At 32.0% G+C, this 17,969-nt stretch overlaps 1 protein-coding gene across 3 annotated transcripts; it reads right to left on the bottom strand.

Annotated features, from left to right (window-relative positions):
* Nucleotides 1–11,112: 11,112 nt before the first annotated feature.
* On the bottom strand, nucleotides 11,113–15,092 carry LOC111620131 (SNF1 protein kinase subunit beta-2-like). 3 transcript variants are annotated; one of them, XM_023361996.1, is made up of 6 exons: nucleotides 14,937–15,092; nucleotides 12,621–12,762; nucleotides 12,189–12,539; nucleotides 12,003–12,112; nucleotides 11,839–11,932; nucleotides 11,113–11,762 (listed from the first exon to the last, which is right to left on the bottom strand). In XM_023361996.1, the coding sequence occupies exons 2-6, from the start codon at nucleotides 12,744–12,746 to the stop codon at nucleotides 11,700–11,702; spliced, it is 744 nt and encodes a 247-aa protein (XP_023217764.1). In that variant the 5' UTR covers nucleotides 12,747–12,762; nucleotides 14,937–15,092; the 3' UTR covers nucleotides 11,113–11,699. The 3 variants fall into 3 exon arrangements, with proteins under 3 accessions (XP_023217764.1, XP_023217765.1, XP_023217766.1); XM_023361997.1 differs by lacking the exon at nucleotides 14,937–15,092 and adding an exon at nucleotides 14,193–14,316; XM_023361998.1 differs by lacking the exon at nucleotides 14,937–15,092 and adding an exon at nucleotides 13,743–13,839.
* Nucleotides 15,093–17,969: the final 2,877 nt, after the last annotated feature.

Genomic DNA, 17,969 nt, shown 5'->3' with positions numbered 1-17,969 from the left:
AAGAATTTTTTTGAGGCTCCGGAAATATAAGGACCTGAGCAGTGGAGCGTTATCCTGTGGGCAAAAAGGGCAATTGTCCGGACCTCCACCAATATGGGGGCCCAAACTAATCTTTTATAAACTCATTACTTTAGTAAGAATATCGAAATTTAAATTTTGCGCCATGTCTGGAGACCCTAGATTGCTGGTGTGACGAAGAACTTAATCTTTCAGAGGTAGCGTTAAAAAATATTTTCCTAAAGAAAATGTCTGAAGTCGACATTGTACGCTATATGATCCCCCTAATTCAAATGTGCCTGGGTCCCACGAAGCTATGGACTTCAGCTAAATGGCCTTTCTGATCTGCATCTTAAATCATGCAAAAATCCTTTATTGCTCTTTTAAATGACTCTTGTAAGCTCAAGCACACACTTTACAATTGAAACATTGAATGAAATGTTTACTAGATCCGGGAAGTAGAACCTATGGTGCCTAAAGGGTACATTAGTTTTTTTTTTATTAAGGTTTTATATGTATTTAAAATCCGAATTCGGATCCTAATTGTTGTTTTCAAAATGTCGAATGGTCTTGTGAAAGAGTTAAAATGGTCGCTTTACCACTAAGATTCGATGATTTGCACAGATGTGTAGAGGTACAACAGAAACAAAGGATTTTGCTTTATAATTGAGATGAAATTCATTATTACAGTTTAATAATAGTTTATGACAAAGGATGACGAGAAATAAAGAAGGATAAACAAATTAAACATTATTTTATCGTTAAACTACAAATAAAAGTGGAAGATTCTTATTTCCGTTTGTATAAAAGGCATCATTTTATAATAATTAATTATATAAAAAATTTTAAAATAAAATTTAAGAGATGGCGTCACGCACAGTTTTAAATGTTACCGGGAAAGTTAAGCAATTTGTTGCTGGTTTTTTTAAAATCGGGGTTTGTTTTGTGGTGATTATGTCTTGTTCATTAAAGCATTAACGAATGTAAATTTAAAGTAGAATCGGTCCATCACGTCCAAACCGGCTCCCGGGAAAATTCATATCAAGAAATTCTGGGGCAAGAAGATCCTGGTGGTGCGCCATCTTGCTGGAATATATTTATCTAATGATCTTCCAATTGAAATAGCAGAAACTTCTGTAGCATATAAACATAGTTCACCGCTATCATTGCTTTTCAGCAAAGGAAGAGGCCCTAAAAGTTTCGATTATGACGAATATGTTATTCATAGTTTTGGTCTCTCGACTTCTCGAATGGCGTGAATGTTTTCTGATCCCCATACTCTGTAGTTATGATTCAGCATCCCAGGTAAGTGTCAGCCTACCCCTTTTGGAAACCCGGAAACGAATCCCAGGAATTTTTCGATGATTCCATTCAAGGATATGTGGTTCCGGACGTCTCATTTTGGACTTCGTCGATTGAACAATGGATTTGGCTAAAAACGTCGGTGTCCATAGGAACAATTTGTTTTGAAGATCATCTTTGGATATGGTACAGTACCTTCAATCGCAAATAGCTGTACTACTCACTGTTATAAGCTATCTGGCAACGTAATGTGAGCAGTTTAAATATATCAGGTTCCAGGAACGTGTTGTTCACACTATACGTATTTGACCTGTACAAGTCTAACACAGAACGGACTGTTTGAATTCATTATAAAAGAACAAAAGGCGTTTCAGACTTTTATAATTTTTAAGTTCTCTCTCAATAAGTTGAAAATAAGTGGTTTCGGCGATTCAATTGTCGCCGAATATTTAAAAATTTTTATAATTACAAGTACTGTATTTATTATTCCGTGGTGTTATAATTCCAGAGAGAACGGCTGGTTGGCCGTGTTTTAAGATTGAAGCCGATCGCTCTGGGGTATCGGGATAGAAAAGCCCCAGTAATTTTCCGTCAAATATTGAGAAAATAACGAAACGTTCCTGAACTCACTGCTGGTTTACAGGAAACTCATCCATCCATACTTTAAAATGTATAAGATAGCAATCGAACGGACCTTCACGTAAATTCCTCTAGAACCGACGAGATCGTCAAATTAACGTAAAAAATGAATTATCCTAATTAGCCCTTTCTATGCGTCATCAATAGACACGATAAGGATCCTGAATCGGTAGCTAAGTCCTCTTTTTTCCGGACATCTTTTCGGGAGTATTTTTTTTATGGGGGCGGAGTTTTATACGTACCGGTACAGTACATAAAATAATACAGCATACACAAACGATTTGATAAAAGCAGTCTGTTTTATTTGGTTATGGTAGCCTTACTCCAGATATTAAAAGAAATTAAATAGAAATACAATTATTAAATATATAAAATTTATGCTCAATATACTAAAATTTAAAATGAAGATTAGAAGAACCTAATTTACTGCAGCAGGTTTCTCAAACGTATATTAACACGAATTATTACTCCGGTATTTTGACNACCTCATTAACAGCAAATATATCTTTGGAGTAATAGTTCAAATATTAATGGAAAAATTAAATTTTTACTTATAATGTAAATTAGCGAGAAATATATAATCCAATTTTGGTTAAATCATAAATGCAGGAAAGACTTATACAAAATCTAAATATATATAAAATTAACATACCTGCCAAATAATTTATTGTCTGCAAATATTGATATTCTTTCTCGTCTATGTAATCTTGAGATTGAGCGGCTACAATTTCGGCCGTACTCAGGCCTTCTTGTTCTTCGGCCTGTCCTTCTCCCCATATCCTTTGACCCCAAGGATGGGGAGGACCGGCGGACGGAGGATCACCTTCTTTTTGCCACTGATGCCAAGATGCCATATTTCATTAAAAGGAATAGCAGCAACAATTAACACTGCATCACCTCTGCTGCTCAAATCATTTATATAATTCCTTACAGTTCCATGTTGTCAAACTGAAAATATTAAAATAAATCATTAACATACATATAACTATTAAATCAAAATCACATATAATGTTACATAATATATTCATTGAACAGATTATTATTGTTAGAATACCATTTACTAAAAACAGTAAATGTGACAGTCTGTATCTACCATTCCAGTTACTATTTTAAATGATGCTGATTATAGTACATTGCACAATGATCACGGTTCACAGCCAGCCACCACTATACAAGCATGAGAAGATGCAAGTGGAATAGCATTTCTCAGTCTTGTCATTTTTCTTACAGTCTAAATGGTGCCAGACGGTACATAAAAACAAAAACTATTTTTAATGGTATGAAGAATAGAAATTTAAAAGTTTTAATTGTATAATTTTAATTAAAAATTTACCATTTTATAAATATGATTAGTAATTTGTTCACAGTTGGAATGGTTTCAAAATCAACTAAATTCTGCTATTTCACGTTGATAAAACTATTATTAGCACATCCCACTAAACCAAATAAAAATTCTTAGCTTTATTTAATCTTTTTTATTGATGTTTTTATATAATTTCAAACACAGTTAAAGTAAATATTTTATTGTAATTCTGTCATTACTCTTCCTTCAGAATGTTTTAAAAGCTATAGGCCCACAGAATCTTTTTAACTTTCTTGCCAGTTGCCACAATTCTTAAAGTATGACTTTAGTGTGATATCTATATATAAATACTCCCATGATTGCATTAATGTATGTCAGAAACAGTACAGAGACCAGATGGAGTTATGGCATTCGGCCAGGATGCAGCAGGTATTTTTCAAAAAAGTCCATACTCCAATCTCAAAATCTGTAACCTCATTAACAGCAAATATATCTTTGGAGTAATAGTTCAAATATTAATGGAAAAATTAAATTTTTACTTATAATGTAAATTAGCGAGAAATATATAATCCAATTTTGGTTAAATCATAAATGCAGGAAAGACTTATACAAAATCTAAATATATATAAAATTTTTAGTCTTCTTAAAAATAAATAGAAAGCAAAGAGAGACTCGGGGCCTACCTGATCTTGATCAACAGCCCATTCGCCATCAACCTGATATTTATAGTAGTAATCGCCAGCAGAAAGNATATTAAAATAAATCATTAACATACATATAACTATTAAATCAAAATCACATATAATGTTACATAATATATTCATTGAACAGATTATTATTGTTAGAATACCATTTACTAAAAACAGTAAATGTGACAGTCTGTATCTACCATTCCAGTTACTATTTTAAATGATGCTGATTATAGTACATTGCACAATGATCACGGTTCACAGCCAGCCACCACTATACAAGCATGAGAAGATGCAAGTGGAATAGCATTTCTCAGTCTTGTCATTTTTCTTACAGTCTAAATGGTGCCAGACGGTACATAAAAACAAAAACTATTTTTAATGGTATGAAGAATAGAAATTTAAAAGTTTTAATTGTATAATTTTGTTTAGTCTATGAAAAATATATTCTTAAAATTTTATCTTTATATTTAATTATTAATCATCAAATGATAAATTTCTGTTTATATAACACCGTCCTTAACAAACCGTTGATCTAATAAAATCTGATGTAGTTTATTAACTAATGACTTTATTATATTAAAAATTATTTTAAAATATGTAAATGACATCTGACAAGTAATGTAATTTATTTATTACCTAATTTTTTTTTATTATTTTACACAAAATATTTATTTTATTTATTTATTTTTTTTCAGTTTTACAGATAGAAAATTTTGTAAAGTTTGAGATTAAATAAGTAAATAAATATATACTAAACAAAAATAAACTGTTTATTCAAATTAATTTCTAAAGAACAAACAATAAATATAAACAAAGATAAGTTTTTTTTAAATTACTGTGTACAGAATAAAGCCTCAATCAAACTGTAGTTAAATAATTTTAAAAATCCTTATGAATTTAAATTTAGGACATAAAAATTCACTCAGTTTCACTGCTCTTTAATATAAACAAGACCACGTTGTAGAATGAAATGTATGAAAACATCACTTACCTTCAATTTCTGATGGAAAAACGAAGAAGAATAATTGAAAACTTCTTTCTTCGAGTCGGACGAGGCTCGAAATGATCATAAGTTTTTTTACAATTCGGTGGCACGAGTTCCCACATGCGCCACAAACATTCGTAAACAGAAAAGGCGTGTACCTTGTCAACGCAACACCATCTGGTGATCAATTATGGAAGTAACAACAATTGTCAAATTATTTTATTATTTTTTTTCTTTTAGAAAATTTACGTTAATTTTTTTATATTTTCGTGTATAAAAAAATTAATAAATTACGTAAATAATTTTTTTCGTTACTTTACGCATTACTCGCATTTTAATATCTTTCGCGTTTTGTATCGAAATTCGAATTTTTTTTTTTTATTGCCGAAATTTAAATCTGTAGCCTTTAAAATAGTTTTTAAAAAATTTTCTTTAGTCGTTGATTTACTTGTAAAAAAGTATCAAAATCTATTAAAGTTATTCCTTTAACGTTACTCATAGATTCCATAGAGGATCAATAGGCGTATATATCGATTTTCTGAGTAATTTCAGGGAAAGGCAACATTAATTTAAGGGAACTCGTCGATAAGAAAGTGTTGTATTTAATTAATAAATTTAACAAACTGGCATGGTTAAAGCTATTGAAATAATCCCAATTTAGATGAACGAGAGGAGAAACATTGCCAAGACACTTAACTTTGCTATCATCGGTATAACGGCTCAAGATCCCCTATTTATAGATGAACGTTTATAAAACAAATAGACTAAATTGGAGAAAGAGAAGGTGAAGGGCATCCTCCCACTAATGAACAATTTAAAACGATCTTTTTTACTATTACTTTTTTTATGTGATTTGTGCATCCCGTTCATTTCTCAAGGAAAAATAATAATAATAATAATGGATCTGAAGTGTTGTAGTATTAAATCTTATGGAGTATTTGTGATTTGGGTGTTGGATCCCTCAGTTACATAAAATTAAACAAAAAAAATGTTTATAAATAAATAAATGGTTCTTTATGGTGCGCTTAATTTTTCTTCATTCTGGTTTTATTTTTTACATCATAGGAGCAAAATCTTAGTTACTCCACTTTTTTTCTATTTTAAACATGAAAGTTGTATTCTACAAGTACATAAAACTATTATTTCTTTATAAATAAAATAATTAACTTGTGTAATTTATACTTTTAGAGCATATTATTTCTCTTTCTCTGGAACATATCTAGAAGTTTACATAATGTAAATTTTCCATTATGTCATTCATAAGCATATTAGTTTTCTGTGAATCTAGCACAAGCATATTAATTTTCTTTAATTATTCATGAAACCATACAATTTCAATAGCTATTTCAAGACAATTTTCTATTATTAATTAATCTTCTAATTAATCTTATGTGTATTGGATGTAAAGTTTCATAGTATGTACTGTAATTTATCAACACTTTTTTTCTTTTTTAAATATGAAGATTATGTTCTGCAGACAAACAAATCTTTTAATTATTTAGATCAGTAATATAATTTAACTTATGTAATTTGCATTTACAGAGGACATTTACAATAAATTTCTATTTTTCTAGAATATAACTACAGCTATAAATCTTTATGCAGTAAATATGGCATGTCTAATAGATAAGTTATTTTCCTGTGAATCTTATCAATTGTTTTAATTGTTATATATTAAAGTTTATTTTTACAGCAAATTAAATTAAATACTAATTTGTACTACCACATTTCATTTACTAAAATAAGTTACTTTATTGTTTTTCTATAGATCTAATTATACATTAAAATAATTCTTTTAATTTATAAATATATCTCTACACCTACACTTTTCATAATATAAAACTTTTTTTTTAATTTTGTTTTGCTTTGCTTTATTTTCAACATTTTAAACTTCATATTAAAAAAAATTCATAATTTTATTTAAAAAATAATAATAGTAATTTTTTTGAAATTTGTCTTATCTTAGTTCTGAAATATCTGACATTTTAAATAGCATGATATTAGATTTATTATCATTAACAATGCTTCATATAGTAAAATAATTAATCTGATGAACACAGAGATGTAATTTGTAATAAATTAGATTCTATAATTATATGAACATTTCTTATTTAACAATTTTCTAAGTGAATTTTTAATATTCCAACACTTTTGCATCATTTTCATGTTAAATAAATGTGTAGTCTGAGGGGGGTAAACATTAAGTAATATTCTACATGTTTTTCCCTTATCTTAGTGCTTTTTTTAAATAATTTTAAACTTTTAATCAATCCAATAATCAAAATTCTTAGAAAATTTCAAAACTCGAATTCTTAGATATGGAAATTCAATATTTTAGAATAATGTTTATATATAACTCTCGATTATCCAGAATAAAATACATGAGACATATCCTTAAATATGGAGGACCTCTATGGGATGGCATTGAAGGAAAAAAAATGATAGAAGGCCAGGTAGGTCCTACGTGAAGGCCTACTAACTTAAAGAAAATACAGCGTTACAGTGACGTATCCAGGACTTTGAGAATATGGATGGACTATGGATCTTGTAACATGGAATTCAATAATAGGAGAAAACCAGCTAAACAGGCTGAGAGACTTAGAGATCCAGAACGAGTATATACACAAACTTAACTGACAAAAAATGTCAATTAGAAAGTTGTAGGCCATAAAAACATTTGAAAGAACCCCTCTTTTGTTCGACACATTAGCGAGAAGATAAAACGAAAAACAAATCCAAAAAGCCAGCAAAGTTTTGTTGCTGTCGTGCAGTGAAGCACCTCTGGTTGTTTTGCCCGAATGGAAAGATTGCAGGTGCTTCAATGCATGACATCGACTTTTATTTTCACTTATAAAAAACATACAACTAGCAGATACCCGCTTTGGCTAGTGAAAATGATATATTAAGTAAAGGTAATATAGTCATATAAAAATACACACACACATAAAAATTCATATACGGAAAAAGAATATGTGCTTCCAATAAACAGACACACAAACGTGAATTCGAAGTAGTCTATATCCTTCCCAGGACTATCCTGAATTCATGTAGGCCTACGAAGTTTCATAGAAATCGGTTCATCAATTCTCGCGTGATTTACGGGCAAACAGACATACTGTGAATTCAATTTTATATGTATAGAAGAATCTGTTTGTTTACGAGGAAAAATTGACGTTATAGAATGGGAATCCAACTTGTTAAGAAACCAAAATTACGTTATTCTGGAATAACATTAGCCTACTTTTAAATGTTATAAGTGACGTCAAAGGATTCTGGATAATGTTAAAAAGTGAAAGTGGTATCATCCGGCTTTTCTTAATATTCTCCAAAAGTAAACATTTCTACTGAGAATCGAACTTAACATTTCATAAATTTTCTTAAAGTCAAACATTATAAATTTATTGATAATAAATGATCACGTTGTTTACACTTGCATCTCTTATGTTACTTACACGAGATTCTTTTAAAATATTTAGACATTAAAAGTGTATATCGTATAGAATATCCTTATAATTCTTTTAGGTGCAATAAATTCTAGACAAATACAAATCTAGAATGTATGTGCATACTAAATGAATTAAGCTAAATCTCAAGAACGTCTTTCAAATGTGGAGAGAATTCTGAAAGATTAATTTTTTTTATATTAAAAATTGTTATATATCCTTGTATATTAAAAAATAATAAAATTTGAAAATGCCATGAATCATTTGTAAGAATTTTTTTGAGGCTCCGGAAATATAAGGACCTGAGCAGTGGAGCGTTATCCTGTGGGCAAAAAGGGCAATTGTCCGGACCTCCACCAATATGGGGGCCCAAACTAATCTTTTATAAACTCATTACTTTAGTAAGAATATCGAAATTTAAATTTTGCGCCATGTCTGGAGACCCTAGATTGCTGGTGTGACGAAGAACTTAATCTTTCAGAGATAGCGTTAAAAAATATTTTCCTAAAGAAAATGTCTGAAGTCGACATTGTACGCTATATGATCCCCCTAATTCAAATGTGCCTGGGTCCCACGAAGCTATGGACTTCAGCTAAATGGCCTTTCTGATCTGCATCTTAAATCATACAAAAATCCTTTATTGCTCTTTTAAATAACTCTTGTAAGCTCAAGCACACACTTTACAATTGAAACATTGAATGAAATGTTTACTAGATCCGGGAAGTAGAACCTATGGTGCCTAAAGGGTACATTAGTTTTTTTTTTTTTATTAAGGTTTTATATGTATTTAAAATCCGAATTCGGATCCTAATTGTTGTTTTCAACATGTCGAATGGTCTTGTAAAAAGAGTTAAAATGGTCGCTTTTCCGCTAAGATTCGATGATTTGCACAGATGTGTAGAGGTACAACAGAAACAAAGGATTTTGCTTTATAATTGAGATGAAATTCATTATTACAGTTTAATAATAGTTTATGACAAAGGATGACGAGAAATAAAGAAGGATAAAGAAATTAAACATTATTTTATCGTTAAACTACAAATAAAAGTGGAAGATTCTTATTTCCGTTTGTATAAAAGGCATCATTTTATAATAATTAATTATATAAAAAATTTTAAAATAAAATTTGAGATGGCGTCACGCACAGTTTTAAATGTTACCGGGAAAGTTAAGCAATTTGTTGCTGGTTTTTTTTTTAAATCGGGTTTTGTTTTGATTATGTCTTGTTCATTAGAGCATTAACAAATGTAAAGTAGAATCGGTCCATCACGTCCAAACCGGCTCCCGGGAAAATTCATATCAAGAAATTCTGGGGCAAGATGATCCTGGTGGTGCGCCATCTTGCTGGAATATATTTATCTAATGATCTTCCAATTGAAATAGCAGAAACTTCTGTAGCATATAAACATAGTTCACCTCTATCATTGCTTTTCAGCAAAGGAAGAGACCCTAAAATTTTCGATTATGACGAATATGTTATTCACAGTTCTGGTCTCTCAGACTTCTCGAATGGCGTGAATGTTTTCTGATTCCCATACTCTGCAGTTATGATTCAGCATCCCTGGTAGGTGTCAGCCTACCCCTTTGGGGAACCCGGGAATTTTTCGATGATCGGTACCTTCAATCGCAATTAGCTGTACTACTCCCTGTTATAAGCTGTCTGGCAACGTAATGTGAGCAGTATAAATATATCAGGGTCCAGGAACGTGTTGTTCACACTATACGTATTTGACCTGTACAAGTCTTAACACAGAACGGACTGTTTGAATTCATTATAAAAGAACAAAAGGCGTTTCAGACTTTTATAATTTTTTAAGCTCTCTCAATAAGTTGAAAATAAGTGGTTTCGGCGATTCAATTGCCGCCGAATATTTAAAAATTTTTATAATAACAAGTACTGTATTTATTATTCCGTGGTGTTATAATTCCAGAGAGAACGGCTGGTTGGCCGAGTGTTTTAAGATTGAAGCCGATCGCTCTGGGGTATCGGGATCGAAAAGCCCCAGTAATTTTCCGTCAGATATTGAGAAAATAACGAAACGTTCCTGAACTCATTGCTGATTTACAGGAACTCTTATCCATACTTTAAAATGTGTAAGATAGCAATCGAACGGACCTTCACGTAAATTCCTCTAGAACCGACGAGATCGTCAAATTAACGTAAAAAAATGAATTATCCTAACCCTTTCTATGCGTCATCAATAGACACGATAAGGATCCTGAATCGGTAGCTAAGTCCTCTTTTTTCCGGACATCTTTTCGGGAGTATTTTTTTTATGGGGGCGGAGTTTTATAGGTACCGGTACAGTACATAAAATGATACAGCATACACAAACGATTTGATAAAAGCAGTCTGTTTTATTTGGTTATGGTAGCCTTACTCCAGATATTAAAAGAAATTAAATAGAAATACAATTATTAAATATATAAAATTTATGCTCAATATACTAAAATTTAAAATGAAGATTAGAAGAACCTAATTTACTGCAGCAGGTTTCTCAAACGTATATTAACACGAATTATTACTCCGGTATTTTGACAAATTCCTATTCAACGGGATCTAAGTAGATTCACGGGGTCTGATAAATCTAGTATTGAATGGGAGTAGTTTGTAATAAAATGATTTGTTTTTACCATGGTATACGTTACCTCGAAACCTTATCAACAGCCACTGTGACGAGATTTTTTTCGTATTTGTACCAACATTCGCTCAATTTACAGAATTTCTATTAGGATAAACAAAAACATCCGTTAACAGAAGTATGAAATTTTTTTATTAATTATTATGTATAAATTGTTACAAGCTTTTGAATTTTTCGAAAAATCCTATACATGTAAAATATGGTTAAACTTAAAACTCCTGTTAAATATCAAAAAGATCACCGCACGTTAAAATTTTAGACTAATGGCACGAGAAATTGGCAGTTAGAACAAAGTTCTCAAAAAAATAGTAAGTCACCAAAACAAAAAAAATTTTACAAAAAACTGCCAAAATGGCAAGCACCAAAAGTATTCCAAAAAACAGTAGAAAAACTTCTCAACGTGAAGTTGAAGAAGATGGCAGATATAAAAATCTAAGTTGTATTTCGAAATACGTATATGGAATTTAAAGTCACTCAGCAGCACCTCACAAAAATCACAGCACACCAACATGGCAGGGATGACAATCTTCCAAGGAAAAAAAAAACCTGGTGGATACTTTCACCTGCCTCACAGGTTGTTCACAAAAACATGTGCAGGAATGCCGATACATGTGGATGAATGTAGACAGATGGACACAATCGTTGGTTAACTTTAGAAATGATAAATCAAGATTTTAAAAACCTGAAGGCACGAATTTATTCTTTCGCAGATACAGTTAAGATGTTTACAGTGCCTTGGTCTTCCAATTCGGTTGTGGGCTTGAAAATTAAATATATATAAAATTTTTAGTCTTCTTAAAAATAAATAGAAAGCAAAGAGAGACTCGGGGCCTACCTGATCTTGATCAACAGCCCATTCGCCATCAACCTGATATTTATAGTAGTAATCGCCAGCAGAAAGATTCGATGTTACCACAAATACTCCCTCCCTAATAAGAATTCGATTAAATTAAAGTTTCGAACTAAAAACTGCTTTAAGTGTTCTACCACAACACTTACTTTTCAATTAAAGGCAGCAAATCCTTCCATCCGCTGAAAGACCCTATGATTGACACTTCTTTTCCTCCTTTCTCCCATTTGAATGTTGTGGGTATGCCATTGGTTTGTTCCTGAATTCCAGAGAGATTTTTTTAGTTCAATATATTGGAAAAGGAAGAATTAACTAACTTTCTTATACAGGCTTACCTGTTTTTCAGGCGTCTCGCTGCTCGCCTTCTCTTCGGGTTCTTCCTGTTTAGATTCTTCCTTATTGCTATCCGTTTCTTGGACTGGAACATCAGAATCTTTTGGCGTTTCATCAGATTGTTTACTTTCTAACTTTTCTGTAGTTAATTCTTCTTCTTGTTTTAGTTTTGTTTCTTCAGAAACACCTTGAAGAGTATCCGGAGAAGCTGGAGCCGTTACACCTCCACTTCCTGTTGCAGAGTCTTCGTCTACGTTAGTAGGTTCCGCCTGAGTATTTCGAGACGTTACATCTTCCTCCGTTTTCTTCTCGCTTTCTACTTCAGCTGATTTTTCGACAGATTCTACGTTTTCCTTTGAATGGATAAAGAACACGGATAAGAAGACAGGAAGACAGTAGTTACGAAAATGATAAAAATTATTGTTTCAACAAACTTGATTGGATACTTCTGTGCCTGCATCGCCATTAATCGATTCTTTCTTGCCTCTTTTCTTGGCTTTCTTATCGCTGGGGGAACCGGTAATGTCAGCTGACTTTTGTTTGCTTGATTTGATACCCATTTTAACTTAATTACTGCTACAGAAGGAGGAAAAAAAATTAGAACTTACATTTTCATAGAGTGAATGAAAAAAAGTGAACTCAAATATCAATTTGATTTACATAAAATTAATTACATAGTGCAACCACAGTGCACACGATAGGTCTGATCACACGAACTTAGGTTTTAGTAAACCTAAAATCTAAAAAAGAAAAGTTGATTTTAGTTCTCAGACAATTAAAGATGTTCCTGGAGCATTATTTCCATGGATTATTTTCTGGAGGGTATCAAGTTCTTAAGATTTTAGTCATGCCCCTAAGCGACAACTTTTAAGAACAATTACAAGAATTTAATAATTACGGTATTCGAAACGCGAAGACAGTATGACCTATTAAAACTTCAGCATACCAATTTACGGCTTAACAAGGACTAAATTGGAAGAAAATGCCTGAGCGAAGAGGTCAGCTATTCCACAATTACTTTAAATTGACATTGAAGGGAGTGGAGTTTCGTCGAAATTTCGATCGTTCGAACATCGAGAAGCCAACAAAAAGTGAGTCATCTCGATCACAGAACACCTGTCACCGTAATGTTGTGTCCCCCGTGTCTTCCCCTCGGTATCACACCACGTTAACACCCTTTTTATACACATTTGCTAGCAGCGAAGCCGACCGCTTAAGGGGGCTTACGAAACGGAAAATGGACTCGCCCGGCCCCAGAAATAGGTCCAATCGATGGCAAGTGAGTCACTGATCAATGGGATCGGGTCCATATTACGTATATAGAATTAGAAAAGGAAGAACACCTGCAGTTAAAAATGGCAAGAAGAATAAAAAGATCGTCGTCTCTCCGGCTCTCTTCTACAAGACGATCGATAAAACGAAAGTGGGAGTAAACGAGGACGATTTCACATCCGTCCACCAAACAATGAATGGAAAAATAATCACCAAGGTCATTCTCTTCGAAAAAGATTATCGTGGATAAGATCACGAATCCCAACCTATTAACCAATACTTACGGATTCTTTTGAGACTAGAGTTTTTAGACCTTACGTGTTCATGGTCAATTCTCAACTGACAACTCGGGGTGCAGGCCAGTTGCCATAGTAACCGGTCCCTCCCTCCCCCGGCTCGGTCGATTCCAAACGAGGGATGACGGCAACAGAGGAGAGAAAACGACATAAAAATTAGCCAGATGGTAGGCCTAAGCAGTTTTATATATATATAAACCATAGGTCGGGCGAGTTGGCAGATGCCTGAAAAGTAATCTTTAAAATCAGAAGAGAGATAGAAAGATGGAGTACATTTCAAGGTGATCGAGGGCACCTATATAGTTTCCACCTGCTTTAAAAGATCTACAAAAAAAATAAGCACGTACAGTATTTAAAAAAAAATACCTAAAATGGAGACAGAAGTTCAGCTGCCAAGTGAATAAAATTTGCAAGAGATTAATTATCAATACTACGTACCAGCGGGCGCATCTAAAGTTAACGAAGCGAATAGTAACCTTATCCGAGAGAAAAGAGACACAGCCAGACGTTCCAATTCAAAGTCACGGACAGATAAGAATGAGAATCATGCTAGATAAAACGTCACGAGTTACTAATAAAAAAGAAAAAACAAAGTGACTAAAAGGAAAAAAAAAAATTATTCACACGTGCCAGATCACGTAGTGGACCATCTGCTGCTTCGATTAACTTCTTGAATTTTCATGAGCTAACCACAAACCACCCTCCCAGGTCCACTAAAATTGGGGACGTTCTGAAGTTCTATTTGGTTTTAATATCCTCCATCTTTTTTTTTTTTGTATTACATGTATTGTTTGACAGATTATGGGGGGGGGAGTGTTACAATCCTCTAAATACGGAGGAAAAACTTGCGAAATTTTCCGGTCGAGTTTCTATACGCGAGGAAAGAGTTTCCTGTTTAAAACTCACGTGTTTTTTTCTCTTTTTTTAAATACAAAGTTAACACAGGGAAAAAAAAGACCACTACTCATCACACAAGAGATTTGAAAATTTAAATTAAGATTCAAGACACGCCCAACTTCGAACTATTCAATAATACGATTGGATCCTTACGTCTCTGCGATGTCCGTCGTCCAATAGAATAGATCGTAACATTATTTTATTTATTTACCGAAAATAAAGCTAATAATTCGAAGTAATACTATAAAAAAATGTACGGAATTTTAAAAAAAGCAAAAATCTTACCTAAAGGAAATCACAAATGTCAACGGCGACGATTGAAAGAGAACAAACGTGTTATGCGTCTGTCAATTTATACACATTCAACCTCCCGCTTCTCGGCATAATACAGTTTAGTTCGGTTTCTACATGTTAAGTGGCGCTCTCGTCGTTGTTACATCTCGTATTACTAATATCTGATTTTTATTTATTTTCTTTCGCAATAAAATTATTATTTTTATTTTCGTTTCTATAATATGAAATTAATGTTTATGAAAAATNACTTCATATTAAAAAAAATTCATAATTTTATTTAAAAAATAATAATAGTAATTTTTTTGAAATTTGTCTTATCTTAGTTCTGAAATATCTGACATTTTAAATAGCATGATATTAGATTTATTATCATTAACAATGCTTCATATAGTAAAATAATTAATCTGATGAACACAGAGATGTAATTTGTAATAAATTAGATTCTATAATTATATGAACATTTCTTATTTAACAATTTTCTAAGTGAATTTTTAATATTCCAACACTTTTGCATCATTTTCATGTTAAATAAATGTGTAGTCTGAGGGGGGTAAACATTAAGTAATATTCTACATGTTTTTCCCTTATCTTAGTGCTTTTTTTAAATAATTTTAAACTTTTAATCAATCCAATAATCAAAATTCTTAGAAAATTTCAAAACTCGAATTCTTAGATATGGAAATTCAATATTTTAGAATAATGTTTATATATAACTCTCGATTATCCAGAATAAAATACATGAGACATATCCTTAAATATGGAGGACCTCTATGGGATGGCATTGAAGGAAAAAAAATGATAGAAGGCCAGGTAGGTCCTACGTGAAGGCCTACTAACTTAAAGAAAATACAGCGTTACAGTGACGTATCCAGGACTTTGAGAATATGGATGGACTATGGATCTTGTAACATGGAATTCAATAATAGGAGAAAACCAGCTAAACAGGCTGAGAGACTTAGAGATCCAGAACGAGTATATACACAAACTTAACTGACAAAAAATGTCAATTAGAAAGTTGTAGGCCATAAAAACATTTGAAAGAACCCCTCTTTTGTTCGACACATTAGCGAGAAGATAAAACGAAAAACAAATCCAAAAAGCCAGCAAAGTTTTGTTGCTGTCGTGCAGTGAAGCACCTCTGGTTGTTTTGCCCGAATGGAAAGATTGCAGGTGCTTCAATGCATGACATCGACTTTTATTTTCACTTATAAAAAACATACAACTAGCAGATACCCGCTTTGGCTAGTGAAAATGATATATTAAGTAAAGGTAATATAGTCATATAAAAATACACACACACATAAAAATTCATATACGGAAAAAGAATATGTGCTTCCAATAAACAGACACACAAACGTGAATTCGAAGTAGTCTATATCCTTCCCAGGACTATCCTGAATTCATGTAGGCCTACGAAGTTTCATAGAAATCGGTTCATCAATTCTCGCGTGATTTACGGGCAAACAGACATACTGTGAATTCAATTTTATATGTATAGAAGAATCTGTTTGTTTACGAGGAAAAATTGACGTTATAGAATGGGAATCCAACTTGTTAAGAAACCAAAATTACGTTATTCTGGAATAACATTAGCCTACTTTTAAATGTTATAAGTGACGTCAAAGGATTCTGGATAATGTTAAAAAGTGAAAGTGGTATCATCCGGCTTTTCTTAATATTCTCCAAAAGTAAACATTTCTACTGAGAATCGAACTTAACATTTCATAAATTTTCTTAAAGTCAAACATTATAAATTTATTGATAATAAATGATCACGTTGTTTACACTTGCATCTCTTATGTTACTTACACGAGATTCTTTTAAAATATTTAGACATCAAAAGTGTATATCGTATAGAATATCCTTATAATTCTTTTAGGTGCAATAAATTCTAGACAAATACAAATCTAGAATGTATGTGCATACTAAATGAATTAAGCTAAATCTCAAGAACGTCTTTCAAATGTGGAGAGAATTCTGAAAGATTAATTTTTTTGATATTAAAAATTGTTATATATCCTTGTATATTAAAAAATAATAAAATTTGAAAATGCCATGAATCATTTGTAAGAAATTTTTTGAGGCTTTGGAAATATAAGGACCTGAGCAGTGGAGCGTTATCCTATGGGCAAAAAGGGCAATTGTCCGGACCTCCACCAATATGGGGGGGCCAAACTAATCTTTTATAAACTCATTACTTTAGTAAGAATATCGAAATTTAAATTTTGCGCCATGTCTGGAGACCCTAGATTGCTGGTGTGACGAAGAACTTAATCTTTCAGAGATAGCGTTAAAAAATATTTTCCTAAAGAAAATGTCTGAAGTCGACATTGTACGCTATATGATCCCCCTAATTCAAATGTGCCTGGGTCCCACGAAGCTATGGACTTCAGCTAAATGGCCTTTCTGATCTGCATCTTAAATCATACAAAAATCCTTTATTGCTCTTTTAAATAACTCTTGTAAGCTCAAGCACACACTTTACAATTGAAACATTGAATGAAATGTTTACTAGATCCGGGAAGTAGAACCTATGGTGCCTAAAGGGTACATTAGTTTTTTTTTTTTTAAGGTTTTATATGTATTTAAAATCCGAATTCGGATCCTAATTGTTGTTTTCAACATGTCGAATGGTCTTGTAAAAAGAGTTAAAATGGTCGCTTTTCCGCTAAGATTCGATGATTTGCACAGATGTGTAGAGGTACAACAGAAACAAAGGATTTTGCTTTATAATTGAGATGAAATTCATTATTACAGTTTAATAATAGTTTATGACAAAGGATGACGAGAAATAAAGAAGGATAAACAAATTAAACGTTATTTTATCGTTAAACTACAAATAAAAGTGGAAGATTCTTATTTCCGTTTGTATAAAAGGCATCATTTTATAATAATTAATTATATAAAAAATTTTAAAATAAAATTTAAGAGATGGCGTCACGCACAGTTTTAAATGTTACCGGGAAAGTTAAGCAATTTGTTGCTGGTTTTTTTAAAATCGGGGTTTGTTTTGTGGTGATTATG

Source organism: Centruroides sculpturatus, unplaced genomic scaffold, assembly GCF_000671375.1.
Source record: "Centruroides sculpturatus isolate CEXI.00-Female unplaced genomic scaffold, Cexi_2.0 scaffold109, whole genome shotgun sequence".
Lineage (NCBI taxonomy): Eukaryota > Metazoa > Arthropoda > Arachnida > Scorpiones > Buthidae > Centruroides > Centruroides sculpturatus.
The sequence above is the reverse complement of the archived record's forward strand: the minus strand, read 5'-3'. Positions and strand labels throughout refer to the sequence as shown.